Source organism: Anneissia japonica, unplaced genomic scaffold (assembly GCF_011630105.1).
Source record: "Anneissia japonica isolate Jap-2015-1 unplaced genomic scaffold, ASM1163010v1 scaffold287739_len226637_cov155, whole genome shotgun sequence".
NCBI lineage: Eukaryota > Metazoa > Echinodermata > Crinoidea > Comatulida > Comatulidae > Anneissia > Anneissia japonica.
Genome location: NW_022709606.1, coordinates 181,686 through 200,707, shown reverse-complemented (window position 1 = coordinate 200,707; position 19,022 = coordinate 181,686). Strand labels below are relative to the sequence as shown.

General features: G+C 33.2%; 1 protein-coding gene across 4 annotated transcripts in view; it reads right to left on the bottom strand.

Annotated features, from left to right (window-relative positions):
- LOC117106754 overlaps window positions 1–19,022 on the bottom strand; it is a 34,727-nt gene that overhangs the window by 3,471 nt on the left and 12,234 nt on the right. For 2 of the 4 annotated variants that reach the window (XM_033248177.1, XM_033248174.1), the window contains exons 2-7: window positions 5,348–5,559; window positions 4,452–4,486; window positions 3,356–3,408; window positions 2,504–2,738; window positions 2,034–2,080; window positions 1,469–1,507 (exon numbers count right to left, since the gene is read on the bottom strand). In XM_033248177.1, the coding sequence (XP_033104068.1) occupies window positions 1,469–1,507; window positions 2,034–2,080; window positions 2,504–2,738; window positions 3,356–3,408; window positions 4,452–4,486; window positions 5,348–5,552 (614 nt within the window). In that variant the 5' untranslated portion in view covers window positions 5,553–5,559. Of the gene's footprint in view, window positions 1–1,468; window positions 1,508–2,033; window positions 2,081–2,503; window positions 2,739–3,355; window positions 3,409–4,451; window positions 4,487–5,347; window positions 5,560–6,462; window positions 6,629–18,534; window positions 18,672–19,022 lie in introns of those variants that run through there. The other 2 variants (XM_033248178.1, XM_033248175.1) reach the window with 2 other exon arrangements.

Sequence of the window (19,022 nt, the reverse complement as noted above, 5' to 3'; positions counted from 1 at the left end):
TAAGATGCGTTCCACAGTGTACCAGACCTGTCTCTTATACACATCTAGATGTGTGCTTTAACATAGATTAGAAATATGTTATGCCTTACTTATTTTTAATCTATGGTCTTTTTAATTAATTTTCTTTTTTTTATTGGAAATTCCGTAGTGCAGAGTAAATTTATCAAAACCCATTAGGTTTACAGTAATATGAAAAAAAAAAGTTTGGTTTATACAGAAATAGTATCTAAAATGATCTCAGTTTCCAAAGTTAAAGCAAAAGATCTAATCTAAACACACATATATTAGGCAGGATGTATTTGTTTGAAAAAGAACCCACTCTTTTGTGAAATTAAGACTTTTATAGGTGAAAATTGTAAATTTAGAAATAAGTTTTATTTTTTCCTTTGAACTGAGATCAATATGTGATTTTTTTTTATTTCTTTAAAAGCATTTGTTTTTTAACAATTACAGCAGATGCAAAAAATGTTCTGAGAGATAATTGAAAAACAAAGGCCATTGAATAACATTTTTTGATAATAGAAATAAAAGTTTTAAAAACGTTATTTCACTAACAAAGTAGAGGAATGACATACAGTATACAGTACTTTAACTACCAAAATATGCAACTCATAGGTAACCACAAACTTCACTTTTGTTAAATATCAAATGAATTAACTTTACATGTTATAAACAATGCAAATAAACAGTAGTTAAAGCATGTGGATCAATTGTGTGTTACAGAATTTAAATGAGTTATTTGATTATTGGGGAGATCCTTTTTAAAAACTAAATTAGTTAAGATAAAAAAATGCATATAATGACTCAAGAAAATCAGTTTTAATTCAGAATTTGATTATTGGGGCCATTTTTACCTACCTGTCATATGGGGGCATTTTTACCGGGGCCATTTTTTCCGGGGCCATTATTTCCGGGGCCATTTTTTCCGGGGCCATTCTTACTGTACACCGCTGAATAGGAGCATATTTCTTAAGCAATTTTGAGACAAATGGCAGATGGGAAATCAGACAGAAATTACTGAGATCTTCCTTGTCAAGATTATGTTTTTTAAAGTATGGTGTAACAATGGGAAGCTTAAATGACTGAGCTCAGCAGAACAAGCTTTATTGAGATACATCGGTAAAGAATCTAACAGGCAAATTGAGTTAGATGAAGAGTGAGTTTTTAAGGCCATTGTAATTGACGTTTACGAAAGATTCAAATTTTAAGTTACATTTTGTGTCACAAGTAGTGGCAAAATTGAACTTAGGTGAATCAAATTCAGAATGAATTAAATAATTTTTGGAAGAAAGTAGAGAAACTTTTAGTAAGTTTTTCAAAATTTGTCTCATAAGGAAGAGCAGGTTGGTTGGTATGCCTATTTATAATATTATCAATAATTTTAAAGTTTCTTTTAATTTTCGAACAACTGTCAATTCTTGATGATTTAGGAACATGCAATTTTTTCCATTATACAATCATAATTTACCTGATTACATCTTGGTGATCTTCAGGGAAGCCAAAGTTCCTGCAGAAAAACAGACATGTGAACATTAAAATGACATCACTAGTGGCAGATTCAAGAGGGGGGCCCACTCCCCCTCAAAAAAATAATAAAAAAAAAAATTGAGTCTAATAGTGCCATATCTGGCCATCTAGTGGTGCCATAATCATAAATTTTATTACCTCAACCCTAACCATGGTCAGTGGCAGTGCCCAAATTTCCCACGACGGGGGACTGATGTCCTAGACGAGAAAAAAAGTGTCAATGGTCGGGCGTCGCTACAAACCTTTTGAATGTGGTCCTGGGAAGGTAAGGTAATACAGAATGCCGTGCCCTTTCAATTTATGTTTATTTGCTCATCATAATCAGCATGATTACAGTATAGTTTATTGTAACAGCATCAATCATTTAAATAAAGTTTTGAGACTCAGTCATAATTCTCTGGAGAAAAATCAGTGCTTTCCTGATACTTTAACCACTTTAATTGCACAGTTTTATAAAGAAAAGCAAAGGAAAGTGGTTTCTCTTGGACATGAAAATCAGTTTTTACCTGTTCTGTTGAACTAGTTCGTTATTTTTCTCTCTTCGAACCATCAACTGCAAAGTAAGCAAATCATTTTTAAAACATTATTTAATTTGTTTGTCATCTCATACTCATGCAAGATATATATTTTACACATGACCAGAGAACCTAGAAATCCTGTAGGTTTCCCTCCCCCACCTTCAACGTGATGGCAATTGCTGGAGCCAACACCGAAAGAACTGTTTAGTTGATAACATTTCTGTGATTTGTTAAAATTTCTTTTTTTCAAACCGAGAAATATGTACATCAAAACTTAAAAAGTTATTTAAACAATTTTTTTGGGGTTCAGGAAAAAAAAATCTAATCACATTATGCACAAAGCAAATGAACATTTTTCAACAAGAGTTTCAGTGGTTAATTAAGTATTTATTATTATTATGAACTATCATGTAGATTAAAGCAAAATAAATTGAATATTTTAGTGCTTGTCTACTTACATTTGCCAGAGTTATCTTTAGATTCTCTAGGCAATCTTTGTCTGATTGAACAAGCTGTTTCTTTTTTACTATCTCTTTCAACAATGACATTTTGGTACAATTAACCCCTTCGATAATATTTATCTCTTCATCGATATGAATAAATCTCTCTGTCTCAATGTGTTTTAACCGTTCTGCCACCTGCTCGAAGTTGTCTTTATTCTTATCTACTCCTTCATTTTTCTTTTTCGCTTTCCTTGAGTGAAAATAAAGATACTATAGTTCAAAAATTGATGTAAGAAATATCGAATGCCTAACTTTGGCCTATATTATTATACTATTATGCAATTTGTTAAGTTCTGAGGACCCTATAGAACACAGGTAAGCAAAGAGCGGCTAGAAAGCACCTTGTTTTTTACAGCCCGACACTGATCATCTGTAAAAAGACATTAAACCGAGAATAAAGTGGTATAAAAGCAGTTCATGAAGTTTTTTGGAAGCATGCTGTAAACATCAACGTTTAGGTGTAGCCCTATATGCTAAATAAACAATTAACTTTGTCCCTCCGACCGATTTTGCGGCCCACCCCTGCTATAGACAATGGAGGGTGAAGCCTGCAGGGCTGAAGGCAGAAAATAATGGCTCCAAAATTGGGGTTATTACAAGTTTTTATATAAAATTTATGTCTGAAGACCTGTTTCCACTTGAACCTTCTGGTGGTAAGATGGCCAGTACACCTGGAGATAACCCCTTACACTTCCAAAGTGCCTACTGTGTTCTAACCATGCATATTGGGCCAATGCAAATGGAACCAATGGCTTAAATGTCTAGCACAACACATATTTATATATTTAAATCCCTCAGCCAGCTTACCTTAGATAGTCAAGGACCAACAACTTATTTTCTTTTATAGCATCCTCTCCCACCTCAAAACACATAAAAATAAAAGTGAATTTTAGTAATGTATTGGCAGTTTGAAAATATTTATTATAGTTTAAATATAAACCAGTAAGCAACAACATTGACTGGATACACATTACAGATATGATTTAGAAATTTAAATTTGCAGCACACAATGGTTTATATTTAGCAAAATGACATTACAAAAACAAAATTACAGTATCCCTCATTTAGGACTACTCTCTAAGGGGATACCCCTCTATTAAGGGGACACTTTTTTGGCAACAAAATGAGGTAAAATATCTTATAACCAAGGGAAAGGTTTGTTTTGAAAGGTGGGGTAACATTTCATTTCAGAACAGGGGCGGCGCTAGCAGGGTTCCAGGGGAACAAAGGACCCCCGATGACCTCTGGACACCCTCTTGGACCCCCTTGTCAGGAAAATTCCAGCAAGGTCAATGGGGAAAAATGAAATCTTGACCACCGTAAGTGCAATTTAGGGGGCCTCTTATCTTGCATGGTTTTCTACTCAGGCTGTACAGCTCTTTTTCATTAAAACATGCGTCAGTTATGCAGTTAATTTCAACAGCTTTCAGGCACCATCTTTACTTTTGAAAGTACATTGCGGTCGAAATGTGGTGGACTAACCCGCAAATCAAAATTATGTGAAGGGACTTGTCCCCCGTCCATATGCGCCAATGCTTTTAACACTATGGCCAACCCCATTCAGGGGACATCCCTATTAAGGGCATACTCTTTTTGGTCACAAAGGTGTCCGATTAATAGTGGTTCTTCTGTAGTAATAAAATACAGTAGAATCTCTATTAAAGAGACACCCTCAAAACCAAAAAGAGTTCCCCATTAACAGGGGTATCCCATTGCAGTATCCATTAATAGGGGTGTCCCCTTAAGGAGTGTCCCAAAGGTGGGATTCTACTGTACCATGAAGTACAACATAATGTTCTTATTCATCAATACATACATATGCATCATGTATGCATACACATACATCATATACACAAACACACATAATGTAATACATCTTTAGTTTTAAAGTAGTGTATCTTACATTTTCTTCTAGCAAAACACTTCCATCTGGATAACCTAAAGAAGACAAAACCATGTTATTGCAACAACCACTATCCACGATTTGGAAAGTTTGATTTGATTGCTTTTTATATGTCACTGTGCATGACAACACAATAATTTTTATTTGGCCTAATAAATTTCTAGTACACCATTTTAGAGTATGATTCCGTGGTAACTTTGGTTCACATTAGGTAGTTTTCGCTGCACGACATTAACTTTAATTTAACGTTAGTACTCAACATGCAACACGATAGCTCCGCCCCTTTTGTAAACAAATCAAAATATGCATGCGCAAACCCGTAACTATGGTACATCGAGCATGTAAAATACTGAAATTACCGTACTCCTCAACACATGTATTTCATCTACTCTATATCGTTACAGTATATAAGTTAAAAAAAAACAAAAAAGCACTCTGATATTCATTAAAAAGTGCTATATAAGGCCAAGTGAAAAAAAAAGTAGTTTCTCATCCGAATATTTTGAAAAAAGGAGAATGAGTGCACTTTTAACTCCGAGATGGCAAATCCAAGATGGTTGATGGGAAATAGCTACTACTGTCTCAATTTTACCAAGTATACAAATTTAATGTAAATAAGAGAAGCACTAGACATGATTCATATCATATGTATCCCCAACCACGAACAATTCAGAGAGGAATTTTACTGATGTGAGTTAACTAGATTTTTGTACATTTCGTAAAATAAAGGAAATGAAAAAAAAAAAAAAATAAAATTTGGTGAGGTAGAGAAAATGGATATGCGCAGGGATGAGAAACTAGACTTTTTTTTCCCCCTAAATGTTCCAACGTGTGTATGTATGTAGGAAATATTGTGTGCTAAAATTTAGTAAAAGTAAAAAAATTAAATAACTTACCACCACCAATACAAAATACTATTATTATAGCACTATTCCTTATAGAGATAAAATGATCTCTACTTTCTACCTTTTTAACCTCTCCAGTTTTGATACTAAGAACAAAGTTATTTGTGTTATTGGCATCAAGAGAGGATATCACAATCTCTGGCGTACACCATCTCAATAAACCACTCTCTGCATCATATACCACTTGAAGTTGCATATTGTTGCTGAAAGAATAATAATATACTAATTATTTTACTTATCTATTACTATTATTGTCAACATCTTACGATGATGATCTGTCAATGATGGTAGTATATGGCTCTTAATGGGATTTTTACTTACTGTATGTAATTAGGCCTATTATATGACAAAGTGCGCAGCATGTGGGAGACACGGAGCTTTCTAATACCACTTTTACACTATCAAGCCCAAACAAACGCCGGAGCCAAAACCCATTTACATTTAACAAAGAAACTGGGGGATGATCTCGGGTCGCAGCCATTTACACTTGACAACAAACACTGGCTGCCCTCTATGGACATTTTTGAGCAAAAGTAGCTCATTATGTCTGCAATCAAGTTTAGTTTTGCATGGGGAAAACATTATAATTTATTTGTACACTAAAAAGCAAATTAATTTCTAATCAAAAATACAATCCAAAGCAATAAAATATAACTTAATTATGTTTATTATTTTTAATTATAAAATATACAAATAATATTATTAAAAAAAAAAGAATAATTTTAATGAAAGTGAACGATTAAAAATCCCGGTTTGTGAATGTCGGGGCTGTTTACACTGTGTAATCCGATGTCGACAGGACTATTTTACATTCCGGAAAGGTCTATTATTTATCAACTTATAATTTACATTTGTCTTCCATTTCAATAATCATTGATCATTCTAGTATAAAAGTACACCAAAGTTCAAGTGCACTATTATATCCAGGGAAGCATATAACATTTCTACCTACAGTACAGTATTCATGTAATTGAAATATGCTTAGTGAACTGTTGTGTTGCATATATAAATTGTAAAGGCCTAACATTTTACTGTTGGAAGTAACTTCAGCAAAAACAGAGAAAAACAAATACTTAAAGTTTGCATTGGAATATACAGAAGCTTACTTGCAACAGTGAGTATAAAAATAAAAAAATGTTACGAAACAGGGTGTGTAAATTAGAAGCTAGACGGTAATCATGTACAACGACGACATAGAAACAGCTAGGCTCAGCCAATGAGTGTACACTAAACCATGGACATCATTAGGTCCTTGGTTTCCATCAACATTAGTGCATCTTGAGACATTCACTTTGCATCTATGGGACATGCATCCAGGGGCACTGCTATAAATCCAAAGTCATTACTATGCATCTATGCACCATTATTACACACAGGACATTGATTAAGAATTCAGGAACAATACTGTGTGCATCCAGTCCTCACAAAATAAAGCCTACCACAGGTATAGCAAACATGAGCCAAAAGCAGCCAATCAGTGTACAGTACTTATGGTATGGCGCATTTATTGGTTGTTAATGCTAAATAAAAGGAAAATTCAGGTGCCATAAAGAATCAAGTATTTATTCATCCACTTCCCCTCTCAGCCATGCATGTGTAACATAACTTCCTGTTATATCAATACACCCACCAAAGTGAAACAGAATATATAGCTGCTTCATTTCTGTTCTCAAGCTACAGTACTGCCCAAGTGCCTAACTGTTGCAAAATGTTTTAGAAAACCAGACACATATTTCAAGATACATTCCACTTGGATATATACTATATAAACCTACATATAAATCTAAGTTGCAACTGTGAGTATCAAAAAGTTATAAATGTGTTGTTGTGGTGTGTTGTGTTCTGTGTAGGGCAATAAGCTATTACCATGGTGGAATTAGTTTCTAACCCCAGGTACGAGGGGCCCCGAAATTTTAGTTAAAAAAATATAATATAAACTAAATACCATAGTTTCATTCAATGGGGCCCTGACAGTTTTAAGCAATAAAAGCTGGGTTGATCTGATGTTTTACATTGTTTCTGATTTTGTGATCAATCTGCTTTGCATTGTAAATACCTTATTAAAACATGTTTTGCTTCTCACTAAAATATTCTCTGTATTTATTTACATCTACATAGAGTACATATGTTTGTTCTCAGATGAAATAATATAGAATTTATTTTTTACACATTTCAACAGATTCAGATAGGAATTAACCCTTTTTTATGCTTGTTTCTTATTTTGCTTATTTATTTTTAATTCTTTTATCTCATTTTTTATTATTGTTTTTGATGGAATTTTTAATGTGGTAGATTTTGATGTACATTTTAATATATATATAATTTATTTTATCAATTTATGTATATTTCAATGTGAAACTGGGTGAGTTGGAAACACTGACTTTTAGTTACAGCGATTAGGTTCACTTTTTGTGTTTCTATCCCGCTAACTCAGTTGGCTGGTTGTTCTTTGAACTGTCTGTTATGTTTTGGAGATAAAATAAGTAAGTAGGCCTATAGATTCATCGTGGGAGATGTTTTATTTACACCATTGAAGAACCTTAACATAAAACATGGGTCAACGAATCAACCAATCATTTCATGCTATTCACCCAGAATACTGCAAACATACCATTGTACTACATAAATTGCTCATAATTATACGAGGAAGCATAATGTTTCTACATTAGTACCTGGATACCCAGGTCTTTCGTGTTATTTCCAATTGAAACAGATGTCGTATTTACCTGTAGCAAATAAAAACAAAATTTAACAAAAACTTGAATGGAACTGTTGTGCAGTTAAGGTTAATGAAGTTTAGGTAGTAACAGGTTTAGAAAGGGGCCCTTAGTAAAAACTCACTTGCACCACATTATACCAAAGTGCTATAATGGTCTTCAAGTCAACTAGAAGGAGGGTACATGAGCATTGTCCTCAACTATTTTCTTAAAATATGTAACATATAGAATAGAGCTTTCTTTGTGCTAGTAGCAGGGATTCCAAGTTGGAAGAAATCCCTTCCAGGACATCTGGTTAAGTAAGCTTTCTTATATTTAATTTGTTTTGCTGTGCATGGTGATGCCCATCAGGACTTCAGTGAGACAATTGGAAGTAATAAAAACATTCAAACATTATGAATTTGCGGGAGATAGGTTATTTTCCAGGACATTCTTACTTTCCTTGTGGAAGTGTGGTGGCCTTCCCGATTTCTGGGAGACTCCCATAACTCCCAGGAGACTTGGGACACCTGTAGTAGTGCTAGTTGTTTGTGGTTGTAAGGTGGAAGGCAAGTGAGCCAAACAGAAACTAAAATTTGACTACAAAATATATATATCTCAGTATCTTTTATTCAATTTTAAAACGTAAAAATAGTGGAAAATAATATTCCCTGGCAGCCAATGTCTGAATTAAATTTTTTTACATAGTAGGCCTACCAAAGACAAAATTTATATGAAATGTCATTTAAAGATCAGTAGCATATATAGGAGTCTTAAAATGGCGGTGCTCATGGGGGGGGGGGCGCAAAGGTGAAGTGAGAGGGGAGCTCAATGATCAGTTGAGTTGCGCTAATTCACAAAGGCGATTTTAGGTGATTTTTAACTACTTTACCGTGATTTTTTTTTTGGGGCACCAATTAATTTTTTTTGGGGCCCCAATTAATTTTGTTTGGGGGGGCCCCATACTCCAATTGATATGCAACTGTTAGAGATAATTTACATTATTAACCTGCTCATTGGGGACCCTGCTACGACTGTTCTAGTGAACTGAATGGCAACTAGAATTCATTAATCACTAAAGGAAGCTACATTAACACTTGTGTAGCTCCGGTGATTAGGGATTCACAGAAACAAAAGAAATTTTAAAATTACAGTGAATAAAAACCACAAACTCAAAGACATAATAAAAAAAAAACACCTGACCATACTATTACAAAACTTTAAAATGAACGCAGTAGTAGCCCCTCCAGAAGATCACATAACGCATACCATACACAACTCACAACCTCACAACAGATTTGTTATTACAGTGAAAATGAAAAGAAGTGCAATCATGTAGAAAGGATTTTTTTGTATGTATGATTTTGTCCTGTACTTTGTTCCATCATTATAATACCATACATGAAATGGTATCTAAATTGACTATTGTTTCTTTTACATTTAAACATAAATTTATTTATTGCTTTATAATATGCAAACATTTCCATTTCTCAGCACTAGTAAACCAGTTATTCTTCCAATTATCATAAAGTTACACCATAAGCTGAAGATCATGGATGCCACTACAGCAACAATTTTTAATACTGCAAGGACAAATACTGCAGGACATGTATTCATGGATTACAGTAATTCATTTTTAAATAGTATTTTAGATTTTATAGGCATATATTTTTAGAAGGATATTGGAAACTGGATTGTTTTCGAAGTGTTTTTCAACCTGATTAAAAAAATAAATAAATGATTGATGGTCATCTGATAAAAAAGAAGAGTGGTTAACAAGATACTTCAGAGCATGGGTGGCTTTGATCAATTTGGATTTTGAAATAAATGTTAAATGTTAATTTCACTCACGTGACATGCTAATATTGCCCTAAAGACTCCAGGGGCTGAACCCTAGCCAAATCAAATGATAAAATTAAGAAAGGTCCTAAATGAAAGAAAATTGCCAAGACAAACTTCACTAAAAAAGCACTGACAGGAAGTGACTATCAAACACAATGGCTTTTAAACTTGACTTAAAAATGATTAGACTAGTTTTCAAATACATCTCTGATGTTTGGATATTCATATCACAGGAAATATTTATCTGATGCAAAATAAGTATGAAAAGACCAAAAACTGACTCAGCATTTGCTTATACCTCATGGGCAGATCCAGGATGTCAAAGAGGGGAGGTTCAGAATGTTTTGAAAAAAAAAAACCCCAAAAAGGAATGGGGTCCTACATAACCGGAAATGAGCTTTTCCAACTTCTGAGGTGTCTTTTAAAGACCTTTAATTTCAAGATTTTTCCCCTCTTTAAAAAAGTCAGGTAATTTTATATCATTCTTAGGCCTATACATAGAGAAAAAAAAAATCAAAGACACAAGCAATATATTACTATATTCCAACAATACTGAGTAGTTGGAAATGTAGTCTATCATTCTATGGATCGACGAACTGATAGTCCTGAAGAAAACACTTTCGTACATAAATTATTACGACGTTGAACCAAAAACAGTGTTTTAAATTTTATTTAATTGAAGGCTAGTTGGGCTAAGCCCTGTCCAATCTGCCAACCTATGCCTATGGGTAGGTGTAGCATGCCTTTCGTAAGCTAGGAACCAATAGTATTTTTTTTACGTTTCTTCACAGAGGGGGTTCGTCCGAACCCCCTGAACCCCCTGGATCCGCCACTGTACCTGTTCAGATTGGTTAAAAATCCAAATTTCAGTCCCTGTCCTCTGAAGCTACAATGCTTCTTTAGCAAAAGGTGAATTAAATCTGCGCAACAGATAGTTATCTAAATCAATATATATGGAAAAAAAAACTGATGATGCCTTGATGTCACAATTTGAATATCAATTCCAATTGGTTAACTCACTCAGCTGTTCAGTTTATTTATATCTATAGTTACCAAATTTTGAAAATGTTAAGAAGGTATTCGGTTGGTTAACCATGAAAGCAATTCCTTATTATCAAGGTTTATTACAGGAAGTAAGTGAAAACATGGCTCTGTTGCTCATAATATGGAAACATACCAGACTAGTTATTTTTATTTCAAACACAAAATGTTCAAGAAAGTGGGAGTGCGACCTTTTTCTACACAGCAGCATTTGTGAGGGTGTGAGGGGTGGGAATGAGGTAATCCCAATCTGGGTTCCTGGTTGTTTGTGTCTAAAAGTCTGTTAATGAATATAATGAATTCATTTTTTTAATAGTATGTTATCAATCGATTAATCTTTATTTTCCATTATGATTAAAAAAAAAAAAAAAAAAAAAATTAACATGGAGGAAATACAACAAAGGCAAGGCCTGACAATGTGTTGTGTTACCTTAACAAAAGGACAATCATTTGCAATATAGAATTATATTATACAACATTAAAAATGCACATTAATTAAAAGAATTACATTAAAGCAAATACCCAAACCCTCCCATACCTATGAAATACATGTAGCCAAAATGAACAATTAATCATTTATTAAGTTAGAGTATTGCCAAAAAGTTAACCTGGAGATTGAATGTGCTTTAAAATCTGTGATATGATGGTCCTACTACCATGGTTGGTAAGAAAATTAGTTACCGGTACTAAAACATTTTGAATGAGGGAAGGGAATAGCAATGTGAAATAATTTTTATATGGTCCAAGAAAACCTTATAGTTTTTGCATAACTTTATTTACACTGCTTGAATACACACAACCAGAAATAACCATTTAGCGCCCTCTATGTAGGCCAGTATGCTACTGAAGAGCATGTTTTTCCACTGTGATTCCAGGAAAAATGAAAAGAATTCTGTTCCATATTTTCTCACTAGCAGACTCCATTTTCCATTTAGCAAATTATTAAAATGGTGAATGCCTTTATGACATGATTGACAAATACACAATGAGCAACAAATCAAATCAAAATCTCTGTAAAAAAAATTGTCTTCCCATGGATCTAGTGTCAGGTGAGGATCAGTCGGGTTCTACCACACTCCCCAAACCCATGTGAGTCATATTGTGCAAGTGTTATATTAATCAGTGACATAATTGCTGCGAAGCAGCCAATTCATATTCTTGACAGCAATTTGACCTCTGAAAGGTCATTGTTTCTCAAAAAACAAGGGCCTAAGACGACTGAAAAGCGGAGTTTCCTTCTTTCGTTCTGCCGGGTAAAATCAATTACTTTAGGCGACGTTTGTATACTAACCAACACGTACCAACGTCCGCATGTCACGCTAGCCTTATCCTACTCTAGGCCTAGACTAGCTAGGATGGTATAGGCCTAGCCTTGAAGTGACGAAGGTCCCAATGAAAAACAACGTCGCTCCTTGATAGCTAACATTGTCTTTTTAACATCACAATAATTCATTATTAGACCTATAGTTGATTTTTGAATTGTACTCCACAAATCTCAGCCAATACCTCGCACAACTCAAGTAACATCTCGTATCTATTGTCGTGACGTCATGGCTCGCTGGCTCACACTTGCGATCTCGCACTTGTGATCAAATAACACGCTGGCTCGCACTTTGGCAACACTATCTGGCGGTCAACTGCCCCTAGTAGAAAACCCGTCCTTGGAAACTTGCCCCATAAAAACATGTACACTTCCTAGACCATGCAGTCTTCAAAATAAAAATTGTAACCTTTGGTAATCAACTACATTTTCCACATACATAGAAATTTTTGAAACTTTATTAAAAAATACCTAAACCTTAATTCACCACTATAGACACTTTTTGACAAAAATGAAAAATTACGACTTTGTTACCCATTGAGAAGTGTTCTAACATAGACAATGGGTCGTGTCTCATATTATTTGTTATATTTTTATTATTCCTTATTTTCACTTGACGCGCATAAATAATTTTGTTCGAAGAACATTTATATGCAGTTGTACTTCGCAGTACTTCACTTGCAATTTCTAGTATCAATACATACCCACTTCCTAAAACATTGAAATTCTGTTTATCCAAGTTTGATGGCTTCCTGTTCCGCTTCAAATATCACAAAAATGTGTCACATGGATTATACGTAAAATTATTAATTTGCCTAATGGTACCTGTTGTTGACTGCATGAGTATGAGGTCATTAAAGTCTAAAAATATTAACAATAACAACGACAATACAAGTACAGTATACTTATATGTAATGATTTTGAGATATTTATATGTATGTGTATATATATATATATATATATATATATATATATATATATATATACACACACATACATATAAATATATATGAATTTTTAACTCGCAAGCTGTTGACGTTCTATATTACACACAACCAGAGTATATTAATACATTTAATACTGCCCTCTGTAGGCTTGATACACATCAAAAGTTAAATTAGAGCTAACTAGTTTTATCTGGTTTCAAGTATTATACATGGAAAAATTCTTGTAAGTAAACAAAAAACATCACAAAAAGTATGTATCATGTTTCTTATAATTACAGGTCTATCTTTAATCAAATACCTCTCCAATAAAAGGATTTACCCAGCTAGATATCTTGTATTTTTGTGAAATATTTTTCTAATCAAAGGACAAAGAAGTGTTTTACTTTACTGATTTTAATCAGCTTTTCAAAAGTGAAGTAGACATATCGACCGTGATATCGACCTCATATGTTATCCCAAAAAGAAAAAAAAACCACCTTTTACATCTTTGAACAAATTCACTTGGAATGATAAACTTATTAACAACCTCTCACATACCCAAATTTAAATTATTATTTTGCTATATAATCTTTTCATTAAATAAAGATCAAATATAATATACTTTGATTAAGATAAATTTATTGAAATGTATCGTTTTATATTTAGGTGAATATATAATTTGATGGTGATATCATGGAGGTATAAAATTACTAATTTTATACCTCCATGGTGATATTGCCTGCCCTTCATTTTATTTTTTCAAATAAAATATTTTTTGTTAAACTTCCATCATAATGTCAACAATTATAATCCAAATTAACCTTTAATATATTGATTTATTAATCAGTTTCATCTCATCAATGTTTGGCATTCTTCACATTCACAAGAGCTACTGAACTGTGAACTGCATTTTTTTGAAAATTATGTGTTGCTATTGATATTTCATTGACAATACTTCCAAACATTTGTCACTCATTACCGGTACAATGTTAGAAATGTACAGAGTGGTTTGTCAATTATATTGACAAAACACTTTGTCCATCACATGTAAAAAGACAACCACTGCTTGAATGTCGATCTCCACAGATAGTTCTCTCTCTTCCATATACAGTAGCCTAAAATAACCCTATTAATAAACCACATGAGGAAAGTCAATCTGTAGTTTCCTTCAATGTTTTCTAATTTTAATTCAGACCAGATCAGATCTTTGTGTGGGATTTACGTGATACAATTTGAATGACTACCATTATAGGCCTACAGTACAACATCTAAATATTTGCAAGGCCAGGCTTGAAGGTTTTTCCTCTAGGCATCTCATAGTTCTATGGAACAGGAACTTCTGTAATAGAAATTCTGCCTAATTACGGTTGTATGGAAATAGACAAAAATACTACAAAAATTCATCATTAAGCCTAGAATTATAAATAGGTCTACACATTGGCAAGATTCTCTAGGCATCTCATAGTTCTATGGAACAGGAACTTCTGTAATAGAAATTCTGCCTAATTACGGTTGTATGGAAATAGACAAAAATACTACAAAAATTCATCATTAAGCCTAGAATTATAAATAGGTCTACACATTGGCAAGATTCACACTAGAGTATTCTGATCCATGATAGGATGCTAACCGTTACCACTACGCATGGTGTTAAAAAATCAATGATAACTACTAATTAACCAAAAAATACTAAAATTTATTACAAACTCTGGAAGAATAAGAGGTAAAAATCGATTTACTATAGATATTTGAAAATGTGGAAATGATTTTACTAAGTAGAGAAATTTGTAAAGTGGACACTGCCATCCAACCTCATTGGGCTCTTAGCATAACCCTGAGTCCATGTAACTGGGGCAGTAGCAGTTGTGTTTCCCCAGACCAACCCTCTCTTATATACAGCAGCACATATTGCTAAGACATAAAAACTGTTTTATTTTGCTGTAAAATATAGAGATAAAACATGTTATTTAGAATTACCGATAACCAAAATTATATTATTTAGACATTTTATTAATTTTGCTGAGTCATGCCCACTCTTATTTGACAGCAGTGCATTTATTTCCAAGAGACGTAATTACTGTATTATTTTCCTGTAAATTATAAGCCTGGTTCACGTCGAACTTTTATCTAGATATACATCACTTAATTAGTTAAAAGTTCAACGTGAATCACTCAATTATAGCTAGATAAAGGCTTAAGTCACTTAAAGTTAAGTGACTTAACTTTACTAGAATAACGGTAAATTAACTTGCTTAATGGTAAAATCGGCTCGGATTACAAGGACACGATTACGTAACGTAGGCATCTAAGCCAGCGTTGTTGTATTGTACCACCATTATCATGCTCTGGCTGGCAACAACGTACTCCAACAATGCTAACAGCGTCATCAAAGAAGTCTCATTAGTCTGGTTTTCTGAAATTATTTGTAATATTATGGGTAAAAACCCAGCAAACGTCCGTTTTACGAATAGTCGATATTACCAATGACCTTTGCCCTTTACATCATCGACCAAGTAATAACGTTAAAAAGTCCGATTGCGTACGTTTTTCAAAGTGATAATGTATATTTTTCTTAATAATAAAATCAGATTTGTTGTATTTATTTACTGACAATTCAATCTTTTCCATTTCTGCTATAATAGTCACTATTAATTGAGTTTCAACGAACTACCCACCAACGCCAGTCGTTAAAATGAGCGCACATGTTTACGATGAAAAAACAAAAAAGGTTGGAAGTCAGCAACTTATTTGACACCACGAAGCTAGATTTTCGCGAAGTGCATGTGAACGACACATTAATCCAGCGATCTGAAAACTGCAAAAAAAAAAAAAAACGAAAAAAAAAAAAAAAAAAAAAAAAGCACGACAGAAAGGTCCATAAAGTATGCAGATGTTTTAATGAGAAATAAAACAATATTTTGTTAAATGGGAGAATGCTAGCGAAAATAATTTGGTTTTTATCGAAGGTAAATTTAGCTAGGGCCTAGTATTAACCTACTACTATTGCGGTAGACCATGCTGCTGCACTGTCGGTTGGTTCGTACTACCTGCTGGTCGCCGATATATCAATGGCAGAGGATAGCTAGGCTAGCTGAAAAGTAGACGTAGACAGTAGACGTTATTTTAAAACAAGCCTTTCCACCGTGTGACGTCGACGGCCGCGAAGCTCGCTGGCTGTTTATCTGGTTAAACTTGACATCGAACGCAACTAGGGATAAATCGTATCCTATTTCAAGATTTAGTTAAGTGGCTTAACTTCGACGTACACCAGGCTATAGTTTCATGTTATCACTGGCAGTAAAAATTTGCTGAGTCACACTGCTGAATTTTATTTATAATCTTATCAACTTTATCTGGGAAACTATTCTGTTATCTGTTGCAATGCGTCATTAAATCTACCAGTTTCACTGCAAAATGAGTAATCCGGCCTTGGCTTGGCTATTGTTAAAATGTACAATGTCTGGATAGGCAAATTAAGTACATTAAAGCAAAATAATCATTGTTTAATTTACATTTAATGAAATATACAGAACTTACACACTCAACTAAGTTTTATTTATCACTAAAAACATACCAAATATTATATTAACAAATTATTATTGTTATACAAGTGTTGGCAATTAGACAAAAAATATATAATAATGAATATTATGTTTCTTCAGTCGTTTATTTTATTTTTTCTCTTACTCTCTCTCTCTTTTGATTACAAATGTGACTGCTCTGTCTCTAGGGGGCCACTATCTTGAGCACTGTCCCTGAGTACCCATTCGTCTGTGGCAGGGCAAATGTGTAACCTGCTCCTTTGTTTGCGCCACCTAGGTAGAGGTCTGGGATTGCGCTGGGGCAGTGACGGATGGTTGACCCTTTGAGACATTGCGTTGTTTACCATCACACATGGTAATTTCTCAATTCTTTGAATTATTAACTTTTTATTAATTAACAATTAATGATTAATCTGGAATTGTTAAGCGCATAGTTTTAGATATGCGCTATATAAAAATACAATAATAATAATACTGTAATAATAATAAGTAAAATAATATTTGGTATTGTAAAATAATTAAATACTGTATTGACACTTGTTTATAGTCAAGTGGAATTGGAATTTACAGAAAAGTTAGAGTCAAATATTTGTTTTGGAACAATAAAAATTATAAAAGAGTGTGTGAGTAGTATCACACCTCATTGTATTTAACACAATATTGCCGAGTGGTTCAGAAGGGTACATATTGAACTCAGTTGTTAATAGATAATGATATTTAAACATAAGCATAAAGAAACAAAACCTGTAAGCCTAGGATTGTAAGCCCGGGTTTATTATTATACTCTGTCAATAATGTGATGCTTGGACAGTAATAGAAAAATAGAAACAACCTACAAAATCAAGCACGATAAAAAAATAAACATCATAGGTATTATAACATATTGTATTCAAATGTTACCGCAACAATTGAATTGTAGTTGTCTGTTGATGGAAGAAATGGTTAATTAAATCCAACCGTTGTACAGTGTCAAAAAACTGTAATTAAAGTAGTTACTGATACTGTAATGACAGATTAATTTACAGTATTAACTTTTAACTCTCAATGAAGTGATATCATGAATTTTCTACTCAATTTAAGCTGGGAAAAAAACATTAAGCCACTGATTATACTGTACTGTACCACCTAATTTCTTTAGATCACAAATGACAAATTCATCACAATTCAATTTAATCCCAATAATAATAATAATATTAATGGTAGACATTAATATAGCACATATTGTTAAGCCCTCTACGTGCTTCAAATTATCATTATTCCGGTCATTGGATTAAATGCCTATAACACAAACTCAAGCTCCCTGGGGGAGTATTCCATAACTTTGCAGCAGCTACCCAATGACCTGGAGGTTGCGAAACCAAGTTCTTCAACATGAGACCTTTTCATGTACTTTCCTGCATTGATGTACTGTAGGCCTACCTAGACCATTTAATTGCACTATAAAAGATCATAACAAATGTCTAAGTTTTAAGAAGAAATCCAGTAAGATTAAGGTCTTATTAATAGGTCTGATATCTTTTCAATATTTTTTATATAATTGGGCATCTTGTTTATAATAACTTAATATAACCTTATAAAGCACCTTTTACATAGGGATACATGGTGCGGAAAAATGAGAAATTATAAAATATATGAACAGCATAAAAAATTATAAGACAATAACATAAGAGACTCAATAAACGATTGTGGTGACATATTCCTTCAAACACCATAAATCTTATTGTTAGCAATACCATGATAATTACACAGTATATAAATTTAATGTTGTACAAATGTGAATATTATTGAATTACCTGAAACGCACACTTACTAGAGATGTCTCACTTGTGGCAGATAAATATTGATTGCTAAATTGGCGTCCGCTGTCTGGCAGTCAAAAATTTCAGCAACTGTTCATGAGAGAATTCACTTTGTTATGAATGAGATTATCGTTCTTTACAATTCTGGTCTCTGTCCATGGGGGTGAAGGTACTAGCTATCACGCGATTCTTATTACACATTGTAATAAAGATGTAATTACATGCACAATGTCAGAAAAATGAAATAGTAATGGTATAATGTTTTTGTAATAAATAATAATAATAATAAGCTTTATTTCAACACGGAAACTTGGCTCAACTAGCAGTTGTTTTTCTGCAAGGCCGTGTATAAGGCACAAATTTTACAGTATACAAAAATAATAACTACAACACTTTGTAAAATTAAAATTAAATATAGTACACAAACTTAACTACTCTTTTTGATATTCACTTATGCTTATCACTAATAACTAATTGAATAACTAATACTACTAACTAC